At 40.8% G+C, this 25,988-nt stretch overlaps 1 protein-coding gene across 6 annotated transcripts in view; it reads right to left on the bottom strand.

The window, feature by feature from the left end:
* Positions 1-23,694, bottom strand: part of col11a2 (collagen, type XI, alpha 2) — a 56,962-nt gene extending 33,268 nt beyond the window's left edge. For 2 of the 6 annotated variants that reach the window (XM_044171742.1, XM_044171743.1), the window contains exons 1-5: positions 19,368-19,949; positions 5,950-6,111; positions 2,983-3,193; positions 2,612-2,774; positions 2,050-2,172 (exon numbers count right to left, since the gene is read on the bottom strand). In XM_044171742.1, coding sequence (XP_044027677.1) covers positions 2,050-2,172; positions 2,612-2,774; positions 2,983-3,193; positions 5,950-6,111; positions 19,368-19,485 — 777 coding nt within the window. In that variant the 5' untranslated portion in view covers positions 19,486-19,949. Of the gene's footprint in view, positions 1-2,049; positions 2,173-2,611; positions 2,775-2,982; positions 3,194-5,949; positions 6,112-19,367; positions 19,976-20,437 lie in introns of those variants that run through there. The other 4 variants (XM_044171740.1, XM_044171739.1, XM_044171741.1 and 1 more) reach the window with 4 other exon arrangements.
* Between the last annotated feature and the right edge of the window lie 2,294 nt (positions 23,695-25,988).

The raw sequence follows: 25,988 nt of genomic DNA, 5'->3' as shown, positions 1-25,988 counted from the left end.
AGAAAAGGGGTGAATGTGGGGTGAAGCAGCAAGAGGGGAAAAAATAATAATATAACAATAACAAAATGCAAAGCTTATATTTTTCCATTCATCAGGTGTCTGTGCTGCTGGTTAAAAGGTGTTGATATTAAAAAGATCCGAACAGAGACGACCATGATGAATGAGAAAACAGCAAAAAATAAAGCAATGGGTGAAGCCAATGAATAAAACCAAACTGATTTATATTCATTCAGAAAGCAGTCATTTCAACAGCATCAACATGACAGGGTTTGGGACGCAAAGTGTTGGAGCTCTGTACAGTGACTGATACAATTTGTATTGACTGATCCGGCATGCAGGCTTATAAAACAAAGGTCATGTACTTTGGATGGATGAATGCGGATGAAAATCACTTGCTACTTTAGCTCTGTGACGCAGCTGGTGTCAGGGAACTGTCAGCTCCCAAATATCAGTATGTTTTTGAGAGAAAAAGAATGAGGGAGAGCTTGCAAAGCTTATAATGTATGTAATGTGCACAACCAGTCTCAGTAAGCAAAGAGGCTCCACCTTAAGCCATCTTCATGCCAAATCCCTATATGTCTCAATTTAACCAGAAAACCAATCAGAATTTAACTTTGCATTTTCTATGTACTGAACAAGTTCTCTTTCTTTCAGTCCATGGGGGAAAAAAATGGGGAAAGACATTGATGTTGGCTTGTATCATCCTCTTTCCCCTACCTTTCTGTGTTCCATTGCACGAGAGCAATAAAGTAGTACTAAAAAGTACTAATCCACTGTAACAATTCAAGCTTATGTTTTGCCAACCAAAGTGTATGAAATGATGGAAATGTGCCCATTCTTAGAGGTCTAGTTATGGAAAGATATGATATGACAATGCCTCTGCTTTTCTTTAGGTACCCAAGGGACACACAGACGGAGGAGGTGAGGAGGAAAGTGGATGGATACAAACTGTTGCGGATGACGGGGATGCGTGAGGAAGACAGAAAGGGAGAGCAGCACTTTGATGACATTATCAGATTACCCAAACTGAACCTGAGGACTTTTCTTTCATTTTCAGAGGACTTGTGCATTTAATGTGGCCTTTGTTTTCTCTATCAGACCATATTTTCATGTAGTGTAGATTTCCTAACACAAATCATATTTTTACAGACTGAATTTCTTTAGTCTTTGGAAATTAGCTGATTTTATAACCCCCCTGTGAGAGGAAACCAGGTACATTAGGAGGAACTTGAAGCAAACAAGGGAAGAACATGTGAACTCCAGGCAGAAGGAATTTGAAGGACCTTTTTCCTGACAGGTGACCGTGCTAACCACTGGGCCACAGTGGCAGTTCCCAAGATGAGAGAGTATTTTTCAATATTTGACCTGCAAATACTAAGTGACAGCCATGATAAGAGCTGGAAGAACTCTCTAAAAGGTGCTTCAGTCCATTTCCAATCTCTTTTACTGTAGGAAACAAATGACCTATATTCTTAATATTTCTCCTTTATATCTTTTCTTGATCTGATGATGTTTTACATTCAATTAAAAGAAAGAAACAAGGCTAGAAAAGAAATATTAAAAAACTATTCAGTGAATCCAGTGAATATTTTAATAGTTGTCTTTCTTCAAGTAAATCATCTTTTAAAAAGTGCCACAGAAAAGAAAAACAAAGTCCACAGATTCTGTTTGGGCCTGCTTTATCGGAGCTACAGGTGAGCCCACAATTTTATGAATGAGTTGTGTTAGCATAGTGCTGACACTCTGAGGTTATCTGCTCTGTAATAGATACTTCGCAGCAGTCTCGTAAGTGCTATGGGATTTGTGTGTAGCCGTGTATTCACTTTGTGTTAACAACCAAGATCTCAACCTTACCTAACCTCACCTCTTATAAAGTAACCTCTATAAGAGGTGAAAGAGTGTGAGTTAAATATAAAGGCTAGTTACTGTACCCTGCAGGAAGCTTTTCAAGATACTTATTCACTAAGAAGGTTGATTAAAGTTTGTGGAGGAGCAAAAGTTGATTTCATACGTCTGTGTATGAACGCGTGTTGTGGTGGTGTTACTCACGTATGTGTTGGGGTCCTGAGCCTGGGTCTTGGGCAGTGGGGAGTCACAGTCAGGGCTGTAGTGTTCACAGAAGTCATAGGCAGCCTGGGGGTTGGAGGCGATCAGCAGTTGCTGGATGTCTCCCTATGAAGAAGAGAAAAAACAGATCAACAAAAACCTGTACAGCTACATCATCTATTATAGAGGTCAATGGAAACGCCTAAAGTAATTAAGTATTAATGTGTTTTAATCTCAATTAATGCTACCTATGACTTTTCCTTATCCGAATGAAGGATGTAAGGGTAGAGGGTGTCATATGCTTTACAGACTGTTAAGCCCCTTGAGACAAATGTGTGATTTGTGATATTGGGCTGTATAAAAAAAATTAACTTGAAAAAACAAACCTGACCAGAAGTTGCTACTGACGCAAAAATGTAACCCCATGAAAAGCCATACCAAAGCACCAAAAATATATGATTTGCCTGTTCAAACTTTGTAGCTGGAGACTGCTACAGCTGAGGGTACTCACAGTCACTTAACCAGTAATCAACCACACCAAACCAATATCTGCATAGGTCCTCACCTGGAAAACTTCCTCATCAAGCAGACGGGCTCCGAACACTGTGATGCCATTGGTGTCGACCTCTGCATTGTTGCCGCGGGGCAGGGCACGGGTCATCTTCTTCTTGCAGTCCAGCAGCAGTGTCACGTTTTTCTTTGAAACAGAGAAAGCGATGCGATGCCACCTAGAGACAAGGAGGAGGAACCGAAGGCGAATAAATGTGTAATGTGACTACAGGCCTGATTAAAAAGGTATCAAACCAACCCTCAAATCATATATACATTTCCAACCAACACACACACACACACATACTATTCCCAGCCACCCACACCCACATGACCCCAATCGTGTCATCTCAACCAGTCACAAACTGGTTGTTGCTGGTTACTGACTTGCCATCAGCCAGGTTGACGCCTCTGAACAGTGGGTAGTCCTCGGGGGCTGGCTTGCCATTCTGGTCCTCATACAGGAAAACAGGTGAGCGTCCCATTTCAATGCCCAGCTGCTGGATGCCCTGCTCGCTGTAGATGGAGAGGAGGAAGGCCTGGAGACCAGCCTGGGCCTTAACCAGAGCCATGATGGAGAAGTTCTCCGGGAATCGACCTATTGATGAGGGAAGGGAGGGATGGGAGGAGAGAGACAATTAAAGAAGGAAAGTGTTATATCATAAACATGGGTGATTGCTAGACTGGCTTGTGGGTATTTTACGAGAAGAAGAAATGAGGAGAAGGCGGCAGTAAAGGAGAAAGGAGCCAAGAAAAAAAAACCCTGTACTGTAAGTTCACAAAAGGAAGGTGTGTATACAGACTTGGACCTTGAACCAGAGCATTTATTTATCTTGGAAAAGAAGGGAGAGGGAGCTGAAGGTGACGAAAGGAATAGCTTTGAAGCAGGACAAATGAACAAGTGGTGGCTGGAGAAGGAATAGACAAGAATGGAGAAGCAGTGCAGGATGAGAGGTGGAGAAGAAAGTGTGAAAATGACACTAATGATGAGCTTTAAGTGATTAAAGTAAGTGATCTGTATCGGGATCAACTGATATCAGAATATAGTCCCATGTGAAGCTAGATGATGAGGACACATAATAACAGGCGGGCAGAGCTGGAGAAGGAAGGCTAAACCTCAGAAAATGAGTTGAAAATCAGCTTTGACTTTTAAAGATTTTTTCACAACCGCATAAGTGCTACTTTCTCTTTTCTCTCCTCACTCCAGGATGTCAGACAGTATCCTAAAGTGAATTTGTTATGGCTCTCCCACACAGTTTAACTCAGCTTATGCACTGCAACACATAATTATACTTTATATCCATGAGCAATCTAGCATAGGGCACAATAGTTAACTACAGAGAGCTCAGTTTAAAATACATCCAAACATAAATAGCAACTTGTAACTCTAATTATAGGTTTCTGCACTCTGGAATTCATCGTAAATATGTTAAATATTACGCCAATCCTAAAGTGTACTGTGGTACTGGGGTAACAGGAACACAAGTTGTAGAAAAGGTTTCAGTCGTAGTCATCTGGACACTGTTTTCAGAATCAAGACGTTTCGGCTCCCATCCGGAAGTCATTCTCAATTGTGAAAAATGGACCGGGAACCCTGCCCTCAGGAAGGAGTCTTCCTGAGTATCTGTTGATTACTCTGCCTAGTTTCACCTGAAACTGACCTAATTGTTTCCAAGATGGCCCAGTAATCAGTAATCAGGCCTATTGTTTTCTGGCTGCACCTCCCTCATCACTGTTAAGTACCTGATTAGCATATGATTGGCGTGACCAAGGTGCTAATACACTGTGGTAAGATTGAATCTCAGACCTCCATTTCTGTTCAAAGAGGGGTTTTCTTTTTTCACAAAAATGGCTTCTTTGACACCTCTTTCAAACCAACTCTTCTCTCTACTTAGAATCTTCACCTCGCTGTCTTCAAATGTGTGGTTTGTAGCTTTTAGATGCAAATGCACAGCGCTCTGTAATCCTGAGTTAGCGTGTCGTCTGTGCTGATAAAGTCTTTTGTGAAGTGGCTGTTTAGTCTCACCTATGTACACACAAGTTAATTTCTTCAGATTTGTTTCCTCTTTCCTGAGCAAACTGTCTCATTGTCAAAATAAAAGAGATGCAAAAACTTAATATAAAGAGCTGTATGTTTGTAATATTGACAATGATATACTGTACCACTGCATTTGGGTTGACTTAGGTTGTATCAGGCCATCTTTGAGTGTATTACTGCGCTTAGAGTCACTTACCACAGGCCGGTAAGGTGTGTTTAATTCGTCATCTATTTAAAAAAAAAGTTTATTTGAAATTTAACCCATGGCTCAGTCCGTTTCATTATCAGTGACAGTTAGCTTAGCAAGCAGCAACTGTTGCCAGTACTGTTGCTATGGTTACCACTGCGCAATGATTTAGAGGGTGATTAAACTGTTGAAGGGAAGTATTTTCCATTGAGTAATTCTAAAAACCTTTACAATACACATATATGCACATTTACACAAACCCATGAGGTAATAAATATTGTGTTGAGCAGTCTGAAAATACATACACGGACAAACATTTTTATTGATATTAAAGAACTTTTTGTGGTAAGGACCAACTTCTTTAGCAAAATAAAACTAAAATACAAACACTCAAATGGGAGACACTGTTAGACATGTTATATTTGCTTGGATAAAAATGACATTGCCATGGAAGCAACAAGATAGGATCACGGCATGACAGCATGAAGGAAAACCAGTGATTATGTTTCAGTCGCTTGATTTTCTTTCATTATAGTAAACTACGAAGTAACAAGCATAGCCCACCATTTGTTCTCTTTTTTTTCTTAAAAAAAATACATATGCATATTTATAATGTACACCTTGTACAAACTGCATTGGCAGTATTGTACCTAATTGTGGTCATGCCAATAAAGCAAAATGTGACTTTGAATATTAAAGACGAAACAAAAAAAAGTCCTGCCTATTCAATCAGTTGCTTCACTGTTTAACAGTTTTGTAAACCAAATTTATTATGACATTGGTTAAATTAAATATTAAAAGGATAGAACTATCCTTTAAAGTTGACTAAGTTCACTTGAATTTTCTGTTTACTCATCATGAGGAGTACTGCTCGGCCTGTGAATAGTTGTATAATGTCTTCTGTGGCTCTGCCACATGTCAAGGCCATCCCTTTTGACTCCAAATCCTCCAACATTATGAAAGTGCAATAATAAATCGCTAGAGTACCTCTTTAAGTAAAACAAACATGAAACTTAGATTTAAATTTTGGGCATTTATAGTAACAGTGATCAAACAACCGAATGGAAATTTACAGAGCAGTCTCTCCAAATACTCAAACAGCCTGATGTCCAGTCCAGTTGAAGCCTACCTGAGAAGAGCTGCTTGGTGGGGGCGGAGATCTGGGCCTTCTTGGTGATGCGGTAAGCATGATCGGGGCTGCCGGAGCGACGGGATGTGCAGAAGCCGGGGACTTTCTTCACGCCCTCGGGGAGAGAGGGAACCTGCAGAGCCCGCAACACATCCACTGGGTCTGAGGAAGAGAAGCAAGAGAAGAAAATTGTGATTACATTTTTTAACAAATAACTCATTAGAATAGTTGCCCCTGTGTGTGACACAGCAGCTTAATTCAATAAGTAAAGAAGTGAAATGTCAAATCTGAAACTTTAATCCCCAGAAATCCTGTAATGTTACATCTGCATCACTAATCCAGCTGGTCTGTGATGCTTTCAAACAATGGAAACCAAAGATAATTCATGAGTTATACAGAGTTTTGCATAAACATAAAACAGATAATTAATTATTATTAGTAGCAGGCATTTTCTCCAACATCTTTTCAGAAGGCCCATCATCCTGTATAAAAATCACTGTAAAGGTCAAGATCTTTTTAAGCTTTTTTAAGCAGTTTTATCTTTCACTGCGGCCCTTCTTTGCAGCTGCAGAGACTTAACTTGGCCCAGAGGATCAAAAAAGTTAATCTTGAAAGTAATCTTAAATGTTCTTGCAGCACTAATGCGATATAGGAGCAGGTACAGGGGATGTCCACAATGGCTACCACTGTACATTTAGGCATAAGAAAGGAAGCACTGTGTCAGAGCAAATGGGCCACAGTCCAAGCCACATATATGAACCACTGCAGGGCAGGTACAGTAAAGCTCAGTTTAAATCAGAGCGGAGACAGTGCCCTCCATTCTGCTCACATTTATCAAGCCACTGAAACAAGTGGCTATTGATGTGATGTGCTGACTCAAATGAATATTTGTTTGAGGAAACACAAGCATTTTACAGTTTCACCTGACACACAAAAATTCAGGTATTCACACACACACACACACATATACACTCCAGATATACAGTACAGACCCTAACATCACATGAACACAAATGCACACAGACAGACACTGTACCACCAGTCTCACATCCTGTCTCCACATTCACACGCTGAGGTCAACCAGTCTGTTTCTCCACCCTCAGTCTGCACTGTGGTTTACCTTGTTGGCTTTCTCACATTGCTCAAAGGCACTGTGTCAGTCTGCATATTTCAGTGTGAAAAGCATGGCTATAACTTCTAGCATTCTGGGTTTGATTCCCTTTATGACCCCCTATGCTACACTAAATACTGTACTGTTGGACAATTTGGAAAAAAGCAACCACCTTTCATATGTCATAATTAATTTCCCTACAAGAGCTACTAGACAGCAGATGGAAATAAAAAGTAGCAATACTACTGAGGCAGAAGGAAAATATAAGTCACAGTCACGCTATATGCATATATCTATTTTGAAAAAAAAGTGCTACCTGGTGTTCATTGCTCAATGTTTTCTCTATGTTCTCTAACGTCTTACTGTTTTGGAAACAAACATCTTGAATGAACTGATAATTTTAAACATAATTTACAGTTAGTTTGACATTCATGTCAGCGCTTATTTCACCACAGTAGGCGTTAAATCTTAAAAAGGGAGGATGTCTAATTACTCACGAGTTGACTTGTACTGTCTTGTTACAGAACAGTATTGTGGTAAATGCAGTGGTTAGGGTATGGGATTCCTGTTAAAAAATCAGCATGCCATTGATTCCTATAGGAACACTATCTGTGACAGTCAAAGGTTAGGCTCAGTCTTACTGCATGTTGTTAATACATGTCCAAATCATGCGTATTGAGAAAATTGGTTATTCAAAGTTTTGGTTGTTCAATGTGTGTGAAATGCAAATATTTGTTAGTTCACCAAGAAGACACCTCTGCATGCCACAAATTTGAACTTTTTCGATGTAACTTCTCCCAAGATGCCGAGCTGCTGTGTACCTTGCTGTCTAATTCAAGATGAAATTACACAAATTCTGCCAAGGTTTCAAAACAGAAGGCTTGCATACACTTTATTAAATATTTTGCAGGCTGAGAACCCAAATCAAGTTTTCAACAACAACCAGTATTCACATTTTCCTGAACTCAGTTATCCTCCCTCAGTCTTGGCTGGACTTTGTGTGTTTGAGGTAGACCAGAGAGCTAACTTTGCTGTTAACAGCCAATTAAATTCATTTACAGCCAGCCCTGATATGGCATTTCTCATAATAAACTTATGGTGGCAGTGATGCATTGCCCATGTAAAAACTACAACGCTGATGAAAAGATAACAACCAAGCCCTCTTGTGATGCAGCCTGTGATGTTACATGTTTGTTTTCATTCAACAGCCACACCATTAAACTGTAATTTCCAGGCACTTTAAAAAGCATCATATGTATGCAGAAATTATGTGACCATGCATACCTCAGCATGTTTGAAAAGTACAACAGAGCATATAACAGCATGGCACTAACTCTAACACAATGAGGGAGCCCATCACCACTTGGGCCACTATTGCTAAATATATGACTTACTGGTACAGTACGGAGCTGTGAAGAGCAAAGCCACCGAAGGATGCAGTTTATGCACCACTCTTATTCAACACCAGTGTGTCAGCAAGACACCAGGCAACACTTTGGGTAAGGTTGCTATTAATGAAACCCTCAAAATGTTTTCTAGAAAGTGACCAAATCAACAAAAGCATCAACTCCTGACCTGAGGCACAGCTGTCCATCAGAAATGAAAAGAAAGTTGGTGCACATACATTAACATTAATCTGCTGGTTCTTGTCACACACACAGACTCCTATCACTTTATAATAAAAACAGAAACTGACATGCATGAATGTATTAATAACACTGTAACACTCTAACATCCATCTTAATGTGCAGCCACTTACGATGCTTTATATTGGCCTCTAATGTTTCCTTGTGTTTGTCCTAAAATCCCACTGATCCCATCAGTGGTGCTTGTGTTTAGGTGACACCCAGTGTCTCAGAGTCAACAGTTAGTCAAACAGGCCCACAGATGGTAATATTTATTCCGACAGAACAAATGGTGTGTTAATATTGCCTCAGGGTGTCTAGACCACCGTCCAATAACGTCACTCTACACCAGGGAGAGAAAGAGGAAGAGATGGAGTGAGGAAGGAGGGGAGGAAGAGAAGGATGTATAAGCAATATGTAAAGAGGAGAGAAAGCGGAAAAGTAAGACAGGTCAAAACAGAAATAAAGACACATATGGAGAGGAGGAAAAGAGAGAGAGAGAGAGAGAAGCAATGAACATTAAGAAGGATAAAGAAATTTATGGTTCCTCATTTAAAATTCTGTACTTTTTTCCATGATGTCAATGTCTTGACTGGACTTATAGGTTAAGTGAGTTAGTCCATAATATGTTATAAAATTAAAAATGAATGGGAACCTTTAGACATTGTGTGCAATTTCAAAACTTTTCAAACTTTCCAAGACTTGAGGGACATAGAATTTTTTTCCATACTTTTCAAGACTTTTGCAGATCTGCAAAGGAATGCTGGGAATGAGAAAGAGGTAGAGGGAGGAAAGGAGGGAGGGCAATGAGAGGATGAAGGAAGGAGAGAGAGGTTCAGGCAAAGGTGGAGTGTGTGTGTGTGTGTGTGACTGTGTGTGTGTGTTTTGGGGGGTCAGAGAGTGACAGTAGACAGCGTGGTTCTGTGATGGCAGGATACTGGATCAGATTCCCAAACTCCCCGAGTACACCCAGTACAATGTGCCGCTCTGTTCCCCGCTGCCTGCCCAGCTCACATCTGCAGCTGGGGCCCTTCCTGCCTGGAGGACCACAATCACGACAAAAACACACCCACAAAAATAACATACAGGGCCAAAGAGATACACACTCACTCAACCCAGGCAGGGAAAACTGCACCCACACACCTCGTGAGACGAGGAGTGGCAAATATGAAACTAGACAAAGTAGAAAAACAGAAAGCCAGGGGGCAAACTCTCTTTCTTTACTTTCTTTCTTCTCCTTCTTCCCGCTCCATCGGTCTTTCTTAACATAAGCCCTCACAGATGGCTGCAGCCCTTTGATGTAAATGCGGGCCAATTACACTGCTGTCATTAAGACAGGAAACAGGGCTCCCAGGCACGTGAGGGCAATTACAACTGGTGCTGTAGGTAAAGATTACAGTAGCCTGTACAGTTATCCCTACCGACAGCTGCACTGGCTGAAATGAAAAAGGCCATTTTCAGTACATATGACACTGATAATAGAACATAATACAGTGCCTTAATGACTAACAATCATCTACCTGGTGTTGCTCATTAGACTTGATTGAATCTGAAGTTGCTCTAATATTGGGCATTATCTTGTATAATCCACCTGATCTATCGTTTCTTTTAATTTCTATTTTATGTATTTATTTCAACAGTGCAATCAGCTAAACTGAACTAAACTTTTTACCATGGAACAAAGGGACTGTGAGATCATTTGTGCAGGCATATCTGAATTTAAAATCTTGTCAGAATACTTTGAAAGTTTGAAGACGTCTCGGCAGCGCTTAATAGCAGTGATCGGTGAAGTTGAATAATGTTGCAATATATTGCTGATGTTCAATAAATACCTCATATCTCCAAAATAACAACATTTCAAAACTTTAGAAACACAGACTTGATTTTACTGAACCCCAAATCATTTCTTAGGTAATCTATTCTGATTCTGATCAGCCCAAGTGTTTAATCCTTTCATTGAGGTAATATGTAAATCACTGAAACTGGTGTAAAAATCATCTGAAATAATGATATGCTGTATGATGGAGCACTATATGATGGGGTGGATGTATTTTTTCGACAGGTGCCCCAGGACTGAAACAATCCTATCAGTTATACTCTAACCCACTCAGTTCCACAGATCCACAACTGACCAAACAAGCAGACCACCAGCAACCTGACAGAAAACATATGTGATACCCAGGTTGGCAGTCACACTGCAAAATGAGGTGTGCTGCTAAAACTGCAATATTTCTCAGCAGTGTTTGTATTACTGTAGTTCCCCACAGCCACCACTAGATGGAGCTAATGAACTTGGTGACAGAGTACAGTCAAAGTCTGTTGAAGGGCTGGAACCACATGATGTTACACACACACACACACACACACACACACACACACACACACACACACACACACACACACACACACACAGATGTTTACATGTACACACTATACAAACAGACACGCTCACAGGAGTGAGAGATAAACAGTGCTAATGCTTACTTAACGAGTAACTATTAAGCAGAGTCTGTACATTCTGTCAGCTAACAGGGTAAACAGCTAACAGAACACACACACACCTCTTCTGTCTGAACACAAAGCAGCTGGACACACAGATTAGACCCTGTATGACCCTGCAGAATGAGAATCACTGGTCAAGAAAGTTTACACAGTCAAGGAATTCAACTTGTTGGGTTACTCATAAAGCCAACATGAAACATTAAACAATCCAAAATGATTAAATAATAGGAATAAGGGACTCCTATGAGAGGTAGCATATAATGATCATATTCCATATATATTCCATCCAGTCTCTACTTATTCTTTGGGTCGGAGCCTATCCCAGCATGCATTGAGGCAGAGGCAGGGGACACCATGGACAGCTCAAGTAGGAAGTTTTAAAATAAAAAGACAATGCTGGATGATATATTTAAATATTATGCATATGTTTCTATGTTGAAACCTATACTGCACGCACACACACAGCCATCTAGTCAGCCCTCTGAGCCCTGGGCCACTGCAGACTTGTGTGAGGTGACAACTGTGTGATTCTCAGTTCACTTCAGAGGAAAGCCTTTATTTCCTCTCCTGGGCTTTCTGCCTTAGATGCTCTGTGTAACAATTTGTGTGTGTGCATGTGTATGTGTGTGTGTGTGCACATGTGCCCTTTCCTCTTTTGGTACAGCTGTGCCAAATACCAGACACACACTCCAGCTGACACGTTGACCCCTCACCTCTCACTTTTACACAACGGCCACATTGTTAGACACACAGAGCAAGAGGGACGTGCAATATTGACAACAGATTAACACACACACACAAATACGCACGGATGCACAAATTCATCTGCACACCAATTTTCTGTCTCAATATTTGAGTCTCCTGGCATTTCTAAGAATAAACAAAGATGTGTGCCAAAGATGTCAGGGTTTTGGGGGCCTGAGATTTAAAAAATTAACATAAAATCACCAAAATCATCGTAAATTACAAAAAGTATAAGTATAAATATAAAACTAATTTCAAAATTGAAACTAAACTACCAGCTGTGTCACCATCCACCCAGCTGACCATGATAGCTAGGCGTATGAGCAACTGCAGGTTATAATTTCCAACATGGTGCTCTATAGTTAGGATTTATTTATAATGCCTTGCGTACACAGACAGAAAAATCCGTTATGAATACCCATGTTGTAAAAAGGGGGTTATTAGACTACATTATTTATATGACATAAAATGAGGGTTTGGTTTGTCAGTGTGGTGTTAATTATCATGTAGATGTCACACCATGTGACAGTGTCTGGCTAGCTGCTCTGAAAGGGAAAAGACCAATACAGAACTATCCTTTGTGCTATAATATATGACTACAGTAAATCCTGAGCTAGGTGTGAGAGGAAAGGGGAGTGGGGGCATATTAATGACAGTGAGGTGATCCTGCCATCACCAATGTTTCACTGAATTCCCAACAGGCAGGATGAAAATGAGATTAAAACAAAACTTGAAAGAGTTCCGATTTAAAGAACAAGAGAATTACATTAGAAGTACAAAAACTAATCTGAGCCTTGACGACAGCAGCAGCTCAGTGACACCTGAGCATTTGAATAGCATGATGTGAATTCATAATATAATTGAAAGTTAAAGTCAGTCGTATAATTCAATAACAACTTATGCAATTCAAACACAAGCTGTGCTGCAATTTATCTCTTACTAAACAAACGAAATGATGAGGGATTGTGATTAACGATAGGAAATACAATGTCTGCCTTGCCAAAAAGTCTGAGTAAAATAATCAAAGTAAAGCACAACATGCAGACAGAAGGGTTACTTATCAGTTTATGAACTGTCCTTTGGCCTTTGCTCGCAACGTGATTATGTGTTGAGGAGAAAAGAGATTCAGAAATGCTGGCAAGTTCATTTCAATTGAAAAACTGTTAAACGCCCATTTTTGAATAAAATCTAAACATGCTGTTAATGCACCTAGCATATAAACACCAAAGGGTGACCAAGAGGTCAAGTGGGTACAAATATTTTAGTAACATTGATTATTTCTTAATGGATAACCAGAACCAATCTGCATTCCAGGTACAATCCTTTATCATGTAGTCAAATAACTTCTCTGACAAGAGTATTCTTTTTTGCTACTAACAAGATCACTACTTTAGCTTTTTTCCTTTATCCTGTGCTTTTAGCTTTTTACACCTGCCTCTATCAGCACTAATGAATCCCACAGTCCATGTGGTTTCTCCATCACTACAGGGCAGTGCCAACATTTACTGTACTGTGTTGCAGCCTTGTGTGGTTTCTTGATTCCCTCCAGCGAGGAGCTGCTGCCAACATATGCCCAAGTCCTCTACTGTCCCCTGTGTACCATTATGTGGTCTGTGCCAGTCTGTGTGTGCTGCACTGACGCTGCCAACGTGTATCATGGTGGACTCTCGTGTGGTTTCAGGGCTGGAGGCCACAGTCTTAGTTTGGATCTGAGGGTGGATACTGACACCACAAGGCCTACATGGGACCACAGGGCACTGACCAGGAGACAGTCAGTGGTTCCCTGTAATGTACAGTACTATCACATGGGACAGACAGTCAGCAAGGGCACAAATTAGAAACGTCTAAGGAACATTGATGTGCCTGTGCACATGTGTTCACAGCTCTGCTCTGACTGCACTTAGTTTATAAAACCTTACTGTCCAAAAACACAGTCCCCATATAATACTTTTAAAGGAAAAGCACTTGTTACACTAAACTATTTCACAGACTCACCATAATTTTATTTAGGTTCAAATTATATAAAAATTGTACTGCTGACAATATAATTGATTTAAAATTGCCAATAGTGGATATTCCACAGACTTGACAATTTTTACAGCAAAACAGTGCAAAAAATTATAATCTGCCCCCTGAAAACTGGTCAGTGTTAATGCAGATTACACAGAATTTGTAGATAATAGCCTAAAACTGACTGTAAAGATGTTGGACCAAAATCATACCCTCGATCTCCATTTCACCAATCTGGTCTAATTCTAACAGTTAAACAAACTTACATTTGGAACAGTGTACTGTACCGCCACCATATTTATATTAAATCAAATGTCTTCAATAACAGTGACTAGTGGTATCTGAATACCTACATTTATCTCAGAGTCTAGCCAGAAATGACAAGTCTGACGTATATAATAATCATCATCCCTGTCTATAGCGACACCTTCTCAGTGTGGAAATCCCCACATCAGATATTACATTCTGGGAATCTTTATAGGTGTAATTCAGCTGGAAAAACAGTTGTGAGGAGATGGTGCATAAAGAGCACTGCAGAGCGAGTGCAGGAGGATTCTACACTAATTGCAAACCCAATATATTTCTGGATAACAAAATAATTGATTGGGTTGCTTTCTCTACATGTAAGTGTATTGGCAAATACATTTTCCCCCTGTTTACCCATAAGTTATCTCTCCAGGGTATTTCCCTCCCACTGCATGCTGGGATAGACTCTAGTCCACTGGTGAGCCTAATCAGAAAGAAAAAGGCATGGAGAAAGAATGAAGGAATGTTGTATGCTACTGAAATCATAAGATAAGATTACTGCATTAGGTCACTTCAAATAGTCCCAGTTAAGTTATGAAATTGCAGGGAGAGGTAAGTGTTTTCCTGTGATAAATTACTTTTTGGCATGTCTTCTAATATATGATGGACCGAAGACTTTCCGCTCATCCCAGTGTAAGCAAACAACTAGCTTAAACCAACATTTAAAACTATTTTCAAATGGATAAACTGTATTGATGTCTGGGAAAGAGATGTACATTTACATTACATGTAAAAGCACACATCTGGTCTCTGCACCCTCCTACACTGACTTCCTAGAAGCAGCAAAATAACAGTGACTAGGAATAGCATCCAAAACAGACAGTCTGTCATTATAAAGTTGGCACACTGTCCTGCCGTCCTTGTACATCTTCTACTAAAACAGAATGCCTTGGAGGAACGACGCCTAACTATCCACACACACACACAAACCACTAAATCATCACCTATGAAACCAAGGAAGAAGGAAGAACTATCTTCTACTCACTATGCTCCCTTAAGTCTGCAGTGCTAATGTGGTTTTGTCTGAGAAAGGCTTTTACAAGTTCACAGTTTGAAGGTTGAGAACAAAGGCCTCAGAAGCGTTTATGTGTATCTCACATTGACTTCTGCATGCTTTAATCTTACAACCACAGTCTGCGCCTTATCTGTCCATGCAAATGAAGTGATGTTGCTTCTGTGGTTGAGGCCACTGAGAGACTGAGAGTAATAGTGAGCTGTATGGTAGCATACAGGCACAGTTCCCTAGCCAAAAAGATACCTAAGCCTCTCAACAGTCCTGATCAGTGGCTCTAAAAAGTAGGAGTTAATTTTTGTAGCTTCTCTGTAAGAGACGGAGTTACACACAGAAGTGTTGAATATGAAAAGGAAACACTAACCACACTAATGTAAGTAATGTGAAGTTCCCATTCAACTAATCTATTTTAAAATCATGAGCAAGCTGAGCCTAAAGCTGTCACAGTGTTAGCTGTGCCAGTGTTCACATATTCAGCTGTCCACTTTGTTAATAGTCTGTAAACTGGTGGACATTAATGACGTGCTAACAGGAATTAAGAAAAAACCAGGCCACTTTCAGTCAGAAGCGGGACATTTTAGGCCCTGAACTCAGTGTCCCAGGCAGCCTGTCCTCCCAAGTTATGATCCACCACCAATGTAGCAATCTTACATTACACATGGTTAAGTTTAAGGTTGAGCTATGGCTGGGGTTTGTCAATCTTGGCAAAGGAGGCAGAATTTGAATGCAGAATGAGAGAAAGGTCTGCCTGGGAGGCTCAGCTCAGGGCAAAAAGTCTCAATGAAATTCTTGGTCTTTGTGCATCAACTAAATCTAATTTCGATTGGTGAGTTAAAAAGTCCACTGCCAGTGCCTACTCACCACATTATCTACATGACGATTACATGGCTGAAAAGTAAAATCTAATTGGTTTTGGCTCATAGCTCTTCATCTTAGTGTCCTGATGATGGCTGAGAAACATGTGCAACACTGACATCTGATGGGGATAAGGCACCTGACTAGCCAAGACTAGCTGGAAAATCAAAGTTACAAGGTTAAAGCTGCCAGACTGAGTCACATGTGACCAACAGAAGCCTGAAATACTACGCACTTCTATACAGTCACAGGAATGAACTGTCTATGCTCTATTCACCACACACACACACACACACAGAGAGAGAGAGCAGAGTTATGTTATGTTTAGCCAAACTGAGACAGACTGCCCTTTGAGGAGCTCCGCTTTGAAATGAGGTTGAGGAACATCCATGTCAAGAAAATATTGGCCTCCGATTTTCTCCTCCTTTGAACAAAACTCGGCTTTCATGCCTTTCTAGGCCTACTGCTCTCTGGGTGATGGCTGTGCCTCATCCACCCCTCCTCCTTTTTTTCTAGTCTTCATTCTCCCAGGGAAGAGAGAATAAACATGAAAGATTCTGACCACTTTCTTCTCCAAATCGGTCTTTCACTGCTTGGGTGGGGCGCTGTTATAGTTTACGCTAACATCTGCGTTGCTGCACCACACCGCGCTCACAGGAACGCGCATACAGACGCACCGTGCACGCAGTTTTCCAGTCAACTGTGCGCATATGATCCATTGTGCGCGCGCAGGGACGCTACGTGCACAGGCACCTAGGGGACCGGGCACGCGCTTACAGGTAAAGGGAGTGTTTTATTTGCGTCACTCTGACATGATCAGAGGGTCAGATGATTAGATGGTAGATGACCTCTGCCGAGGTGTTGTAGAAAATCCCGAGGTGCTGCACACAGAGGCGCATTCACATAGATGTGGCTTACATTTCCACACCCTGGACTGGGAAAAAAACATCCATAGCTTACAGACGCATATACACAAACAGAACTGTACAAAGCGCACATAGACACGGAGACACTGGACGCTTTCACTCCCAAAACCCCTGCGACCGAGGTGCCCCCCCGCATAATAACCTATTCATAAACAGCAAAAATGTCTCAGGCTTCCGCCTCCAAAATACACACGGGAGACGACGGGAAGGTGCAATCGCCTCTCGCAATCTGAAATTGGAAACGGGGCCAAAGAATACACTGGAGGAGGGCAATTTATGTTACAAAAGCCCCCTTAGTCCGTAAACTGTCCCCGCAGGTCATCCAAACGAAGAAGAAAGAGCCACTGATCCATCTGTCAACTGAAACTTCTAAACCAAATTTATTTCTCCAAAAAAGTTTGTGTAAACTGAACCTGCTCTTTTGTGTTTCTGTTCAAAATCTGCATGATGTGTGTCGGCCAAAGCAGTCAAACGTCGCTTAGCTTAAATAACAGTCAATATACAACGAGACCCAAAAGATCTAAATTATTTCTCAACCAGCTTCAGATCTACTGCAGTTCAACGAAAAGTTCAGGATTTAAAAGGTTAATTGAAACCTCACAACACATCATATTCAAACATCGCAATGTAAGTCGTGTTGCTGCACTTCTTAAAAAAATATTTGATCTTTATTAATGTTATTTTATTGCTTTCCACTGCGTGCCGCGTGCCGTTCCGCATCAAAAGTCCTCAGTCAGATCTGGACTGATCTGGACTCAGGTGAATCAATGGATTCTCTGTGTTAGAAATAACTCATGAAGACTAGCGGTCCGTCAGGGAACTGCAGCGCATACAGATCATTCCTGAGGGGCGAGGAGGGGGCATACAACTTTATAACAACGTAAAACCTTAAAGTAAAAGATTAGGAAAATGTCCCAAATCTTCTAAACCCTAGCGTCTAAACCATTCTTCCTAATATGAATGTAATTATCTTTGTTATCACTATTAAAACTAATACATCCATAGCCTGTTGTTCTACAGAGGGGAAAAAAAACGCAAAATCAACTTTCCATAGGCTTATTGTCACATCCTACAAACTTGCAGAGATTCCTCCTCCCTGGACAACCAGAGGCAGTGATGGATGGACTGGTGCACAGGCTGAACTGGTAAACACTCAGCCAACCTCACACAGTCCCTGCTGGCAGCCTGTATCCACAGCCCAGTTTACTCACAGGCCAACATTCATTGGCAATACAGAAACAAAAATACTAGTATACATTTCTAAAACGGGACGTTTAGCCGACAAACCTCCTCAAAAGCGCCTGAAGAAGCTCTTTGCACCGTCCTACCCCATGCCCCCCTGCGCATGGGGGCCTCAGAAGTGCACCATCCTGTCAAAACTGAATGGGTTTCTTAGTAGTGAAATTAAGTTTGTAGGAAGATAAATAGGAAAAGTCAACATCAGGGAAATTGTTCAAAATGGCTAAAAAAAGCACCTGGATGCCTGAAATATTGAGCTCAGCAGCTAACCACAGCACTTGGTGAGATGACACCTGTCAGCAGGCTGCGTGCACGCAGAGAGAGGGAGACAGCCGAGGAAATGATGTTCAAAGGACAAAACACTTTTATTCGAAACATATTAACGCGTTTGTTTGTTTTCCTGCAGCAAAAGGCGATTAAAAGGCTTTTGTAACCTCTCTTCTCTGTGACCACTGGTTGATACCGACCGTGTGTAACATCCATTATCGGACAGGGCATGTTGAGGCTGGCGTGATTTCAGCTTCGAGATAAGAAAAGCAACCTTTTATAATTTAGTCACAAATAAACAGAAAACGACATTGGTGTCATTACATTTTACTGATGCAGCGCCTAAAATCTCAGAGTTCCTATGTCCATTATCGGACGCTAAAGATTTCCCTCGCATCACTCATCCGCATTTTCCAACTAACTGTCAATTTCAAGGCCTTTAAGAACCGGCGAGAAAACACAAGTCGCCCTGGGATGCTTTAGGAATTTGACTCAGTGCAGAAAGCAGAGATAAACGTCTAAATATGCAGGTATCGAGGAAAAAAACCCAAACAGATTCACATATTTGGATAGTATGGGGTTGTTGTTATTGCGGCATTGGTGACCGTATTTATCGGGGAAAATGTGAAGAAGCATGTCAGATGCGCAAGTGTCCGATAATGGATGAGGTGTGCCGTTATTACGCACAGTAAATCCAGGTAGACAGCGAAGAATGAAGACGTTTGAAACGGAAAACACTAAATGTGGCCAAATAATCAGACCAAGTGTCGTTTAAAACGCACAATTAAGATCACAACTATTAATAAGAGAAACCGTCTTACCTGCCCGAACCACGGCCGTTTGGCACATGGCGAGCGCCACGGTTACCAGGGCGAAGGATGAGAAGTCCATGCGCCATGGTCTCCTTTTCTTCCGGAAGGGACAATCTCCAGTATCCATAGTGTTGCAGTAGTTTGCCGGCCTGGTTGAGCTGTAAATGTAGGATGTGGTGGAAGTTATCCTCTCACAGAAAGCCAGCCGACGAGAGGGACCCGACTGAACCTTCTGCGAGGCAACAGACAAAAAGGCACGCCTCTGGAGACGTCTCTACCTCTCTCCCGGAGACTTTCCTTAATGAGTTACCTATGTCTGTCTATGTTAATGCACAAACCCTAAAGACTAAAGGGGGTTTGGGGTGAATAAATATCTTTTATTTTAACGTTTAACCCCTTAGTGCTACAGCCCCATTGAGTCAGACTGGGTACGCGTTCCCAAAGTGGAGAGAGCAGCAGAGAGAGACCTGGAATCACGCTCTCTCTCCCTTCTCTCGCTTTCCCTCTCCCCTTCTTTACTTACACACTTACTCCCACGAAGAGTGAGAGCGTGTGTGTATGTGTGTGGAGAGAGAGAGAGAGAGAGTGAATGGCAAAGGGGGAGAGGGGATAGAGGGCGTGCGTAATTGCGCCCTGGGCGCACGTAGGTCTACGTGTACGGACTAGGGAGAAGCTCTCAGAGTGTGAACTGAACGTTTTTAATGATAGGCATATACAAATATTTCACCTCACACACACACAACAATGGCGTCTTTCTTTCTAACTGTGAGTTAGTGGTTTAATGTTGCTCATTGAACGCACACCAATCTGTGAAAACCTTTTTCTGTCTGTCTCTGAATCTCTCGAAACAATCCTACTTTGCTGAGAAGGGCAGACAGAGTATTTCTCTTTACCTCTTCTTCTTATTTGCACTTCCTACGTTCTTGTCTTTCTATCTGTGGCGTGAAAAGGCTGGCTTTATAAACCACGAAGAACCGTTCAGGTAAGTGGCAGATAAGAGCAGACCACGCACCGCGCTGTGCCAGCAGAGAAGAGTGAGCGTTCGGCCAGCCAATCAGGCTTCTGTCCGCGCTACTCACCACGCCCCTTTCACCAAATCCTTAGAGGTCTTCTCTCGTTCTGATTGGTCAGTCCCACGTGGCCTTGTTTTGCAGCATCAGCTCAAGTGTACATAGAGAGAGATGACAAAGACAACAGACATAAAAAATCATTGTAATCAGTGTGAAGTGTGTAATGAACTTGTGCCTGCCAAGTCAACTTCTTTCAACCACCTATCTCTCTCATTTTTAAACATTTTGGAGAAGTAATGTTTTTACCAGACAAACTGATTTGTTTAAAGAGTCTATGATGTTTAAGCTGAAAACAGATGGACATGACATCTGAGTATGTTTTCTGATGTTCATATAGTTTAACAAGTAGCATGAATCGGTGGATGTTTGGGTCAAAATACTAATGTAAAAATATAGAATTCTCGTGACCAAAACCAAATGAAAGAATATGTACTACAAGAACGGTGTTCCATACTTTCAGTAGAGTTAGAGAGACTTGAAGAATCTATGCCAAGGAGCGCTGAAGCTGTTCTGGTGGCTTGTGGTGGAACAACACCTTACTATCACACCTTAAATTGTTTTTTTCCACAGTTAATTAAAAGTCCAATAACCCAGCACCACTCTAGATCAGACAGGCCTTTCCTCCCAGGGGTCAGCATGCCAAGACCCCCTCCTTCACCTGCTGCCCAGCTGGCAAATTCACCAGACCCCTACACCTTGCCGGTGATGGACCCACCTGGCCTTTTGTTACTTCTTTTTTTGAAGAAGTCAGTCATCAGCACAACCTGGTTACAGGCACCATGTCTTCAGGAGGGCGGCCTGCTTTTCCAGGTCCAGGTGAGGTTGCATAAATTGAAAATATATCAGATAAATGAATATACTATATCTGTCTCAGAAATTTCCTGCAACCCCATCTACATTTCAAGCAACCATCCAAGGTGTCCCGACATTAATAAAGGATACGGCTGGTGTTATTCTCTACGTTTCTTATTGTCAAGACCAAAGCCAACAATGTGTTAGTCCCTCTCAATGTTTTCTGACTTTCCTTCAAATCTGAGCACTGTAGTTTCTTGAAAACACTACTCAAACAGGAGTAATTGGGGAGTCAGGGTTTAATACTCACTAGTGAGTATTTAAGGCAGCAGGACGGTGTGTGTGGGACTGACCCAAAATAAACTATCAAGGAACATGTCATCCAGTGCAACAGTGTGGCTCACATGCTTTTAATCATTTTTGAACAACACTGGAGCTCTATGGCACAGAGTCAATAATAACTGCACATTATAAGCTTCACTAAAGTAATAATTAAGGTTGTTGTACTGGATTGTATTATACAGTATATTCTGTCATCCAACTGTATGTATGAACCGTGCGTGCTTTTGTCTGTAAGAGAATACCTGTAAGTCCAAAACAATATGAACACTGCATTCTTTACCAAGTAAAGTTTAGTTTTCAAGCCACTGATTTTATTTACCACTGAGAAGACATCAAACCACTGGGACATAAACTTTCAACCAACTTTAATCTCAAAGAGACATTCCTTTCATAATTTCAAAGTCACTTTTATATCCCTGCCTGTCATAAACACTCAATAGCATCTATATTTCAAACTACCCCCTGTGCACAGCCGTCTGCCTTGTAAATGTTTCTGCAGTCACACAGCCCATGGTTAGGCACTTTCTTTGAATGCAGACTCCACATCCAGAAAGCAGTAATTAAGCATAATTATCCCTTGATGCTCTATACCTCTCACTCTTTCTCACTATCCTTCATTTCTTCCCCCCATGTCTGTCTGATTCTCTGAGGGGATAAGGAGGGGGATGTTTGCATTCTGTGGTATTTCCATGATAACTCCCTTTACAATCATTCTTTCTAAGGGCTTAGCTGCATTAGAAAAAACTGTAAAGGCAAAAAAAAAGGAGTTAAGTTTCCTTTACCTTACATTAAATAAAAAACTATATATTCTGATGACAGACAGATTACAGAGAAATGAGCACAGCAATGTTGCAATTTTTAAAATGGAAAATAAATCCCTACATATTTAGAAGTAATGAAAATGAAAATAGTTTGAGAATCCCTTGGTTTTGATGGGGTAACTAGTGTGGAGTTGCATTCAGAGTTCAGATTGACTTGCATAAGATTTGTACAAAACGGACTTGCAACATGATCAGTTAAACATACAGTATAGTCATGTGTGCCTCACAGATCTACATGCGTAAGATGGGTCATAAAGTTATCTTATTTTGTAGAAATTAAATGAAATGCAAGTAATATTCCTTCTGTAATTGGTAGAATGTTTCTTTTAATTTATTAGTTTAGTTATTTAGTTCTTACCTACACTGATTTGGAGCGATATAGGTGTTAGTGCCTTGCTCAACAGCCTCCTAACAGGACACACAGCTGTTATGTGGATCAGACACCCTTTCTATTATAGGTTTGGGGTCCAAACACAATGTGACCTACTATGAGGTTAGATTAAACTCATAACATTAAATCTAAAATTTGAAAGGTTGAAAGTAAGTTTTATGAATCTCTACTGTGGTTTTAATTATAGTCATTCAACTGTTTAATCATATATTTGGTGAATCAAGTCAATGAAAAGTCAGACCTACTCTAAGGTTCCCCCATCATTGGATGCCTAAAGAGCGGCTAACCGCAGAAGAGTTTAATTAGTCGGACTTTCAGTGGCGAGTTTTAGTGTCTACATGGTGTTTGAGGGTTTTTCTACCTTGACTAGACTAAACATTTGTAATTTGTTGATGTAAAGATGGCCAATTTTAAAGGATATCAGCATATCTTGCCCATGGACAGTACTGTATATACCATAAGCCTCAGCGTGGATACTCTCCGGGTTTCTGCCAGTGCTACTTTTCTTTTGATACATTATGCGATTTATTTGGACCCATGGGCTCAAAACTCTCTTTCCCCAGAATACATGTCTACTGGATACTAAATTCCAGACAAAGAGAAAAGGGACACACTTAAAGTACGATGGCCATGTTTTAGCTTCAGTCCAGCGGTAATGTACTATCTATGAGTTTGCATACAAGGCTGCCAAAAAAAGAAAACTGTACTGCCCTCTCAGAAGAAACTACAGGGGTGAGCTTTGATATATGTAGAATGAGAAGGAACGGCCGCTGTGTGATCATTCTCTGAAACCATCAACTAGGCTGCTGCATCCAGCAATTATCCATCAGGAATCATAAGGAGAACAGGGCTAGTGCTGTTTTTATACCTATATATTACTATATGGAAACCAAAGGGAAAATATAGGATTTCATGTTCTCTGATGTAGAAGAAAAACCATAAATTGATGGACTAAAAAAAACCAAAAGGAGGACAGAGGAGATGAACAGGACAGCAGGAAAGCAAAAAAGATCAGAAAGCAGAGAGTAACAAACCAAATATTAAAGCATTTAATGCAATAAAATGGAGCATAAACAATATAAAACCAGAATTTGTCATTTACCTGAATTCCAGGTTGGGGGTTATTTTTTTCCTTTTGTACACACTTCACAGCTTCACTGAGCTGTTTTTCACAACAACATTATTCGTATCAGAAAGTCCAGGAAACGCTCCCTCACTGCGGCATCTCTGGGTTTGTATTTTGGCTTCATGGACATGGACATGGACACACACACACACACACACACACACACACACACACACACACACACACACACACACACACACACACACACACACACACACACCAAACAGAATCGAGTGTTTTTGAGAACAGACTGTTTGTTTCTGGCCTCCTTGTGCTCTCAAAGTAGATGCCACAAGTTGTAAAAAGAGACACCCCAAGAGACATGTGTGGTATGTGTTTGTGCTAGACGCACATGTGTGTATGTACAATTTTTACTCACTTAAACTCGAGGATTCATATTTAAGGATTGTAATCACCACTTTTGTTGCATCCATGGTTTCATCAGGGACGTGACAGAAAGTGGTGGTCTGGCCAATGCGTGTCTTGTCTATTGTTTGTTTATTACAGGAAAGTCAAGGATCAATATGTAATGATTATAATCACTTATTTGTTTTCCATAGAGTGTGGTTGTCTGGATGGAGTGTATCTGACTGCTTGTCTTGATGTGTGTCTGTGTTTTCATGTTGAGCTTATGGACTTTTATCACAGATTCAGTTATGCAATGATCTGTCAACACTTTTCAACAAAATCTTTTTAACTTTGCTTTCTCCTAAAGTGTTTTCGCCCAACAATTATTTCATCTGGTCTTATTTTTTAAATTAATCATATCCTATGTTATTGTATTTATCCTTGTTTTGTTTTTTATCACATCTGTCATGATCATTTGCTTTTATGTAAAGCACTTTGTGTTGCATTTTGTGCATTCATTGTGTGATAGAAATAAAGTGTATTATTATTATTATTAAAGTAGGCCACAGTTTCCCCCATACAGACCAAAGAGCAGGTGTGGTGAATCTTTCTGTTTCAAAGAGTTGTTGACACTTAAAGAGTTTAATATAGAGTTCATAAAGAGTTCCATAACATTGTTGAACCACTGAAGTGGCAGTTCCAAAGTGTGTCTACCATTCAAGTCTCATTTAATTAGGAACCGCTGTGTCTGAGATATTCCATTTTATTTACAAAGTTTGACCATAAGCACCTCAAATGGGATACCAATACTGGAATTATCCCATAGATTTTAATACAATGAAAAAGTCGAATATGGTCATAGGGGGCAGATTTGAAAAGAATGCTGTTATTCAACGACTGTAAATGTAAAAAAAGGTCTTATTCATGTAAGTGCAGGTTTATTACTTTTGCTTTAATCTTTCTACATAACCTCAGTGTCATCTTTGCTGTCATCCACTCCTCTTTCTTCTGACATCCAAACTAAGACTGTATGTGTGTCTCTATCTTAAATCAGGTTCACAGCAGGTGCTTTAGCAGGTGCCTACTTGTTATCAATCTGATCCTGTGGCTTGCTTCCGTTTCCTCTGACGTGTTGTGCGTCCCTGTAGCTGATGTGACTTGATGAACAGTCTGCAAGACGTTTTGAGAGCAAGCTGGAGGAAAAATAAAAACACAGACAGCAGCAACCAAGTAATACTAAAAAGACTTACAGTAATGCTCTTACATGGTAAATGGACTATACTTGTATAGCGCCTTTCTAGTCTTCCGACCATTCACACACTGATGGCAGGTGCCAACTGCTCATCAGTCCAAAGAAACTAACTCATTCACACACCAAAGGCACAGCCCTTGGGAGCAATTTGGGGTTCAGTGTCTTGCCCAAGGACACTACATGCGGCCCGGCGGAAGCCGGGATCGAACCGCTGACCTTCCGATTAGTGGACGACCCGCTCTACCTCTCTAAGCCTTACAGACTTAGCATATTTCTTTGCAAAAACCAATATAGCTTGCCAGGTAAAATTAAAGCAATCGTATATCAAATCTGTCCTGGACAGCTTTACATAGAGGGACGTCCAAATGGCAACAAAAGATAATTTGTTACAATATAACACTACACATACAGTATATTCACAAGTAGACTTTTGATAATCACGTTTAGTTCATATGGTGACTTTATGGTATCTCATTATTATTTTGCTG

Source organism: Siniperca chuatsi, linkage group LG17 (genome assembly GCF_020085105.1).
Source record: "Siniperca chuatsi isolate FFG_IHB_CAS linkage group LG17, ASM2008510v1, whole genome shotgun sequence".
In the NCBI taxonomy this organism is placed as follows: Eukaryota; Metazoa; Chordata; class Actinopteri; order Centrarchiformes; family Sinipercidae; genus Siniperca; species Siniperca chuatsi.
Note: the sequence above shows the minus strand (reverse complement) of the source record. Positions and strands in the feature narration are given on the sequence as shown.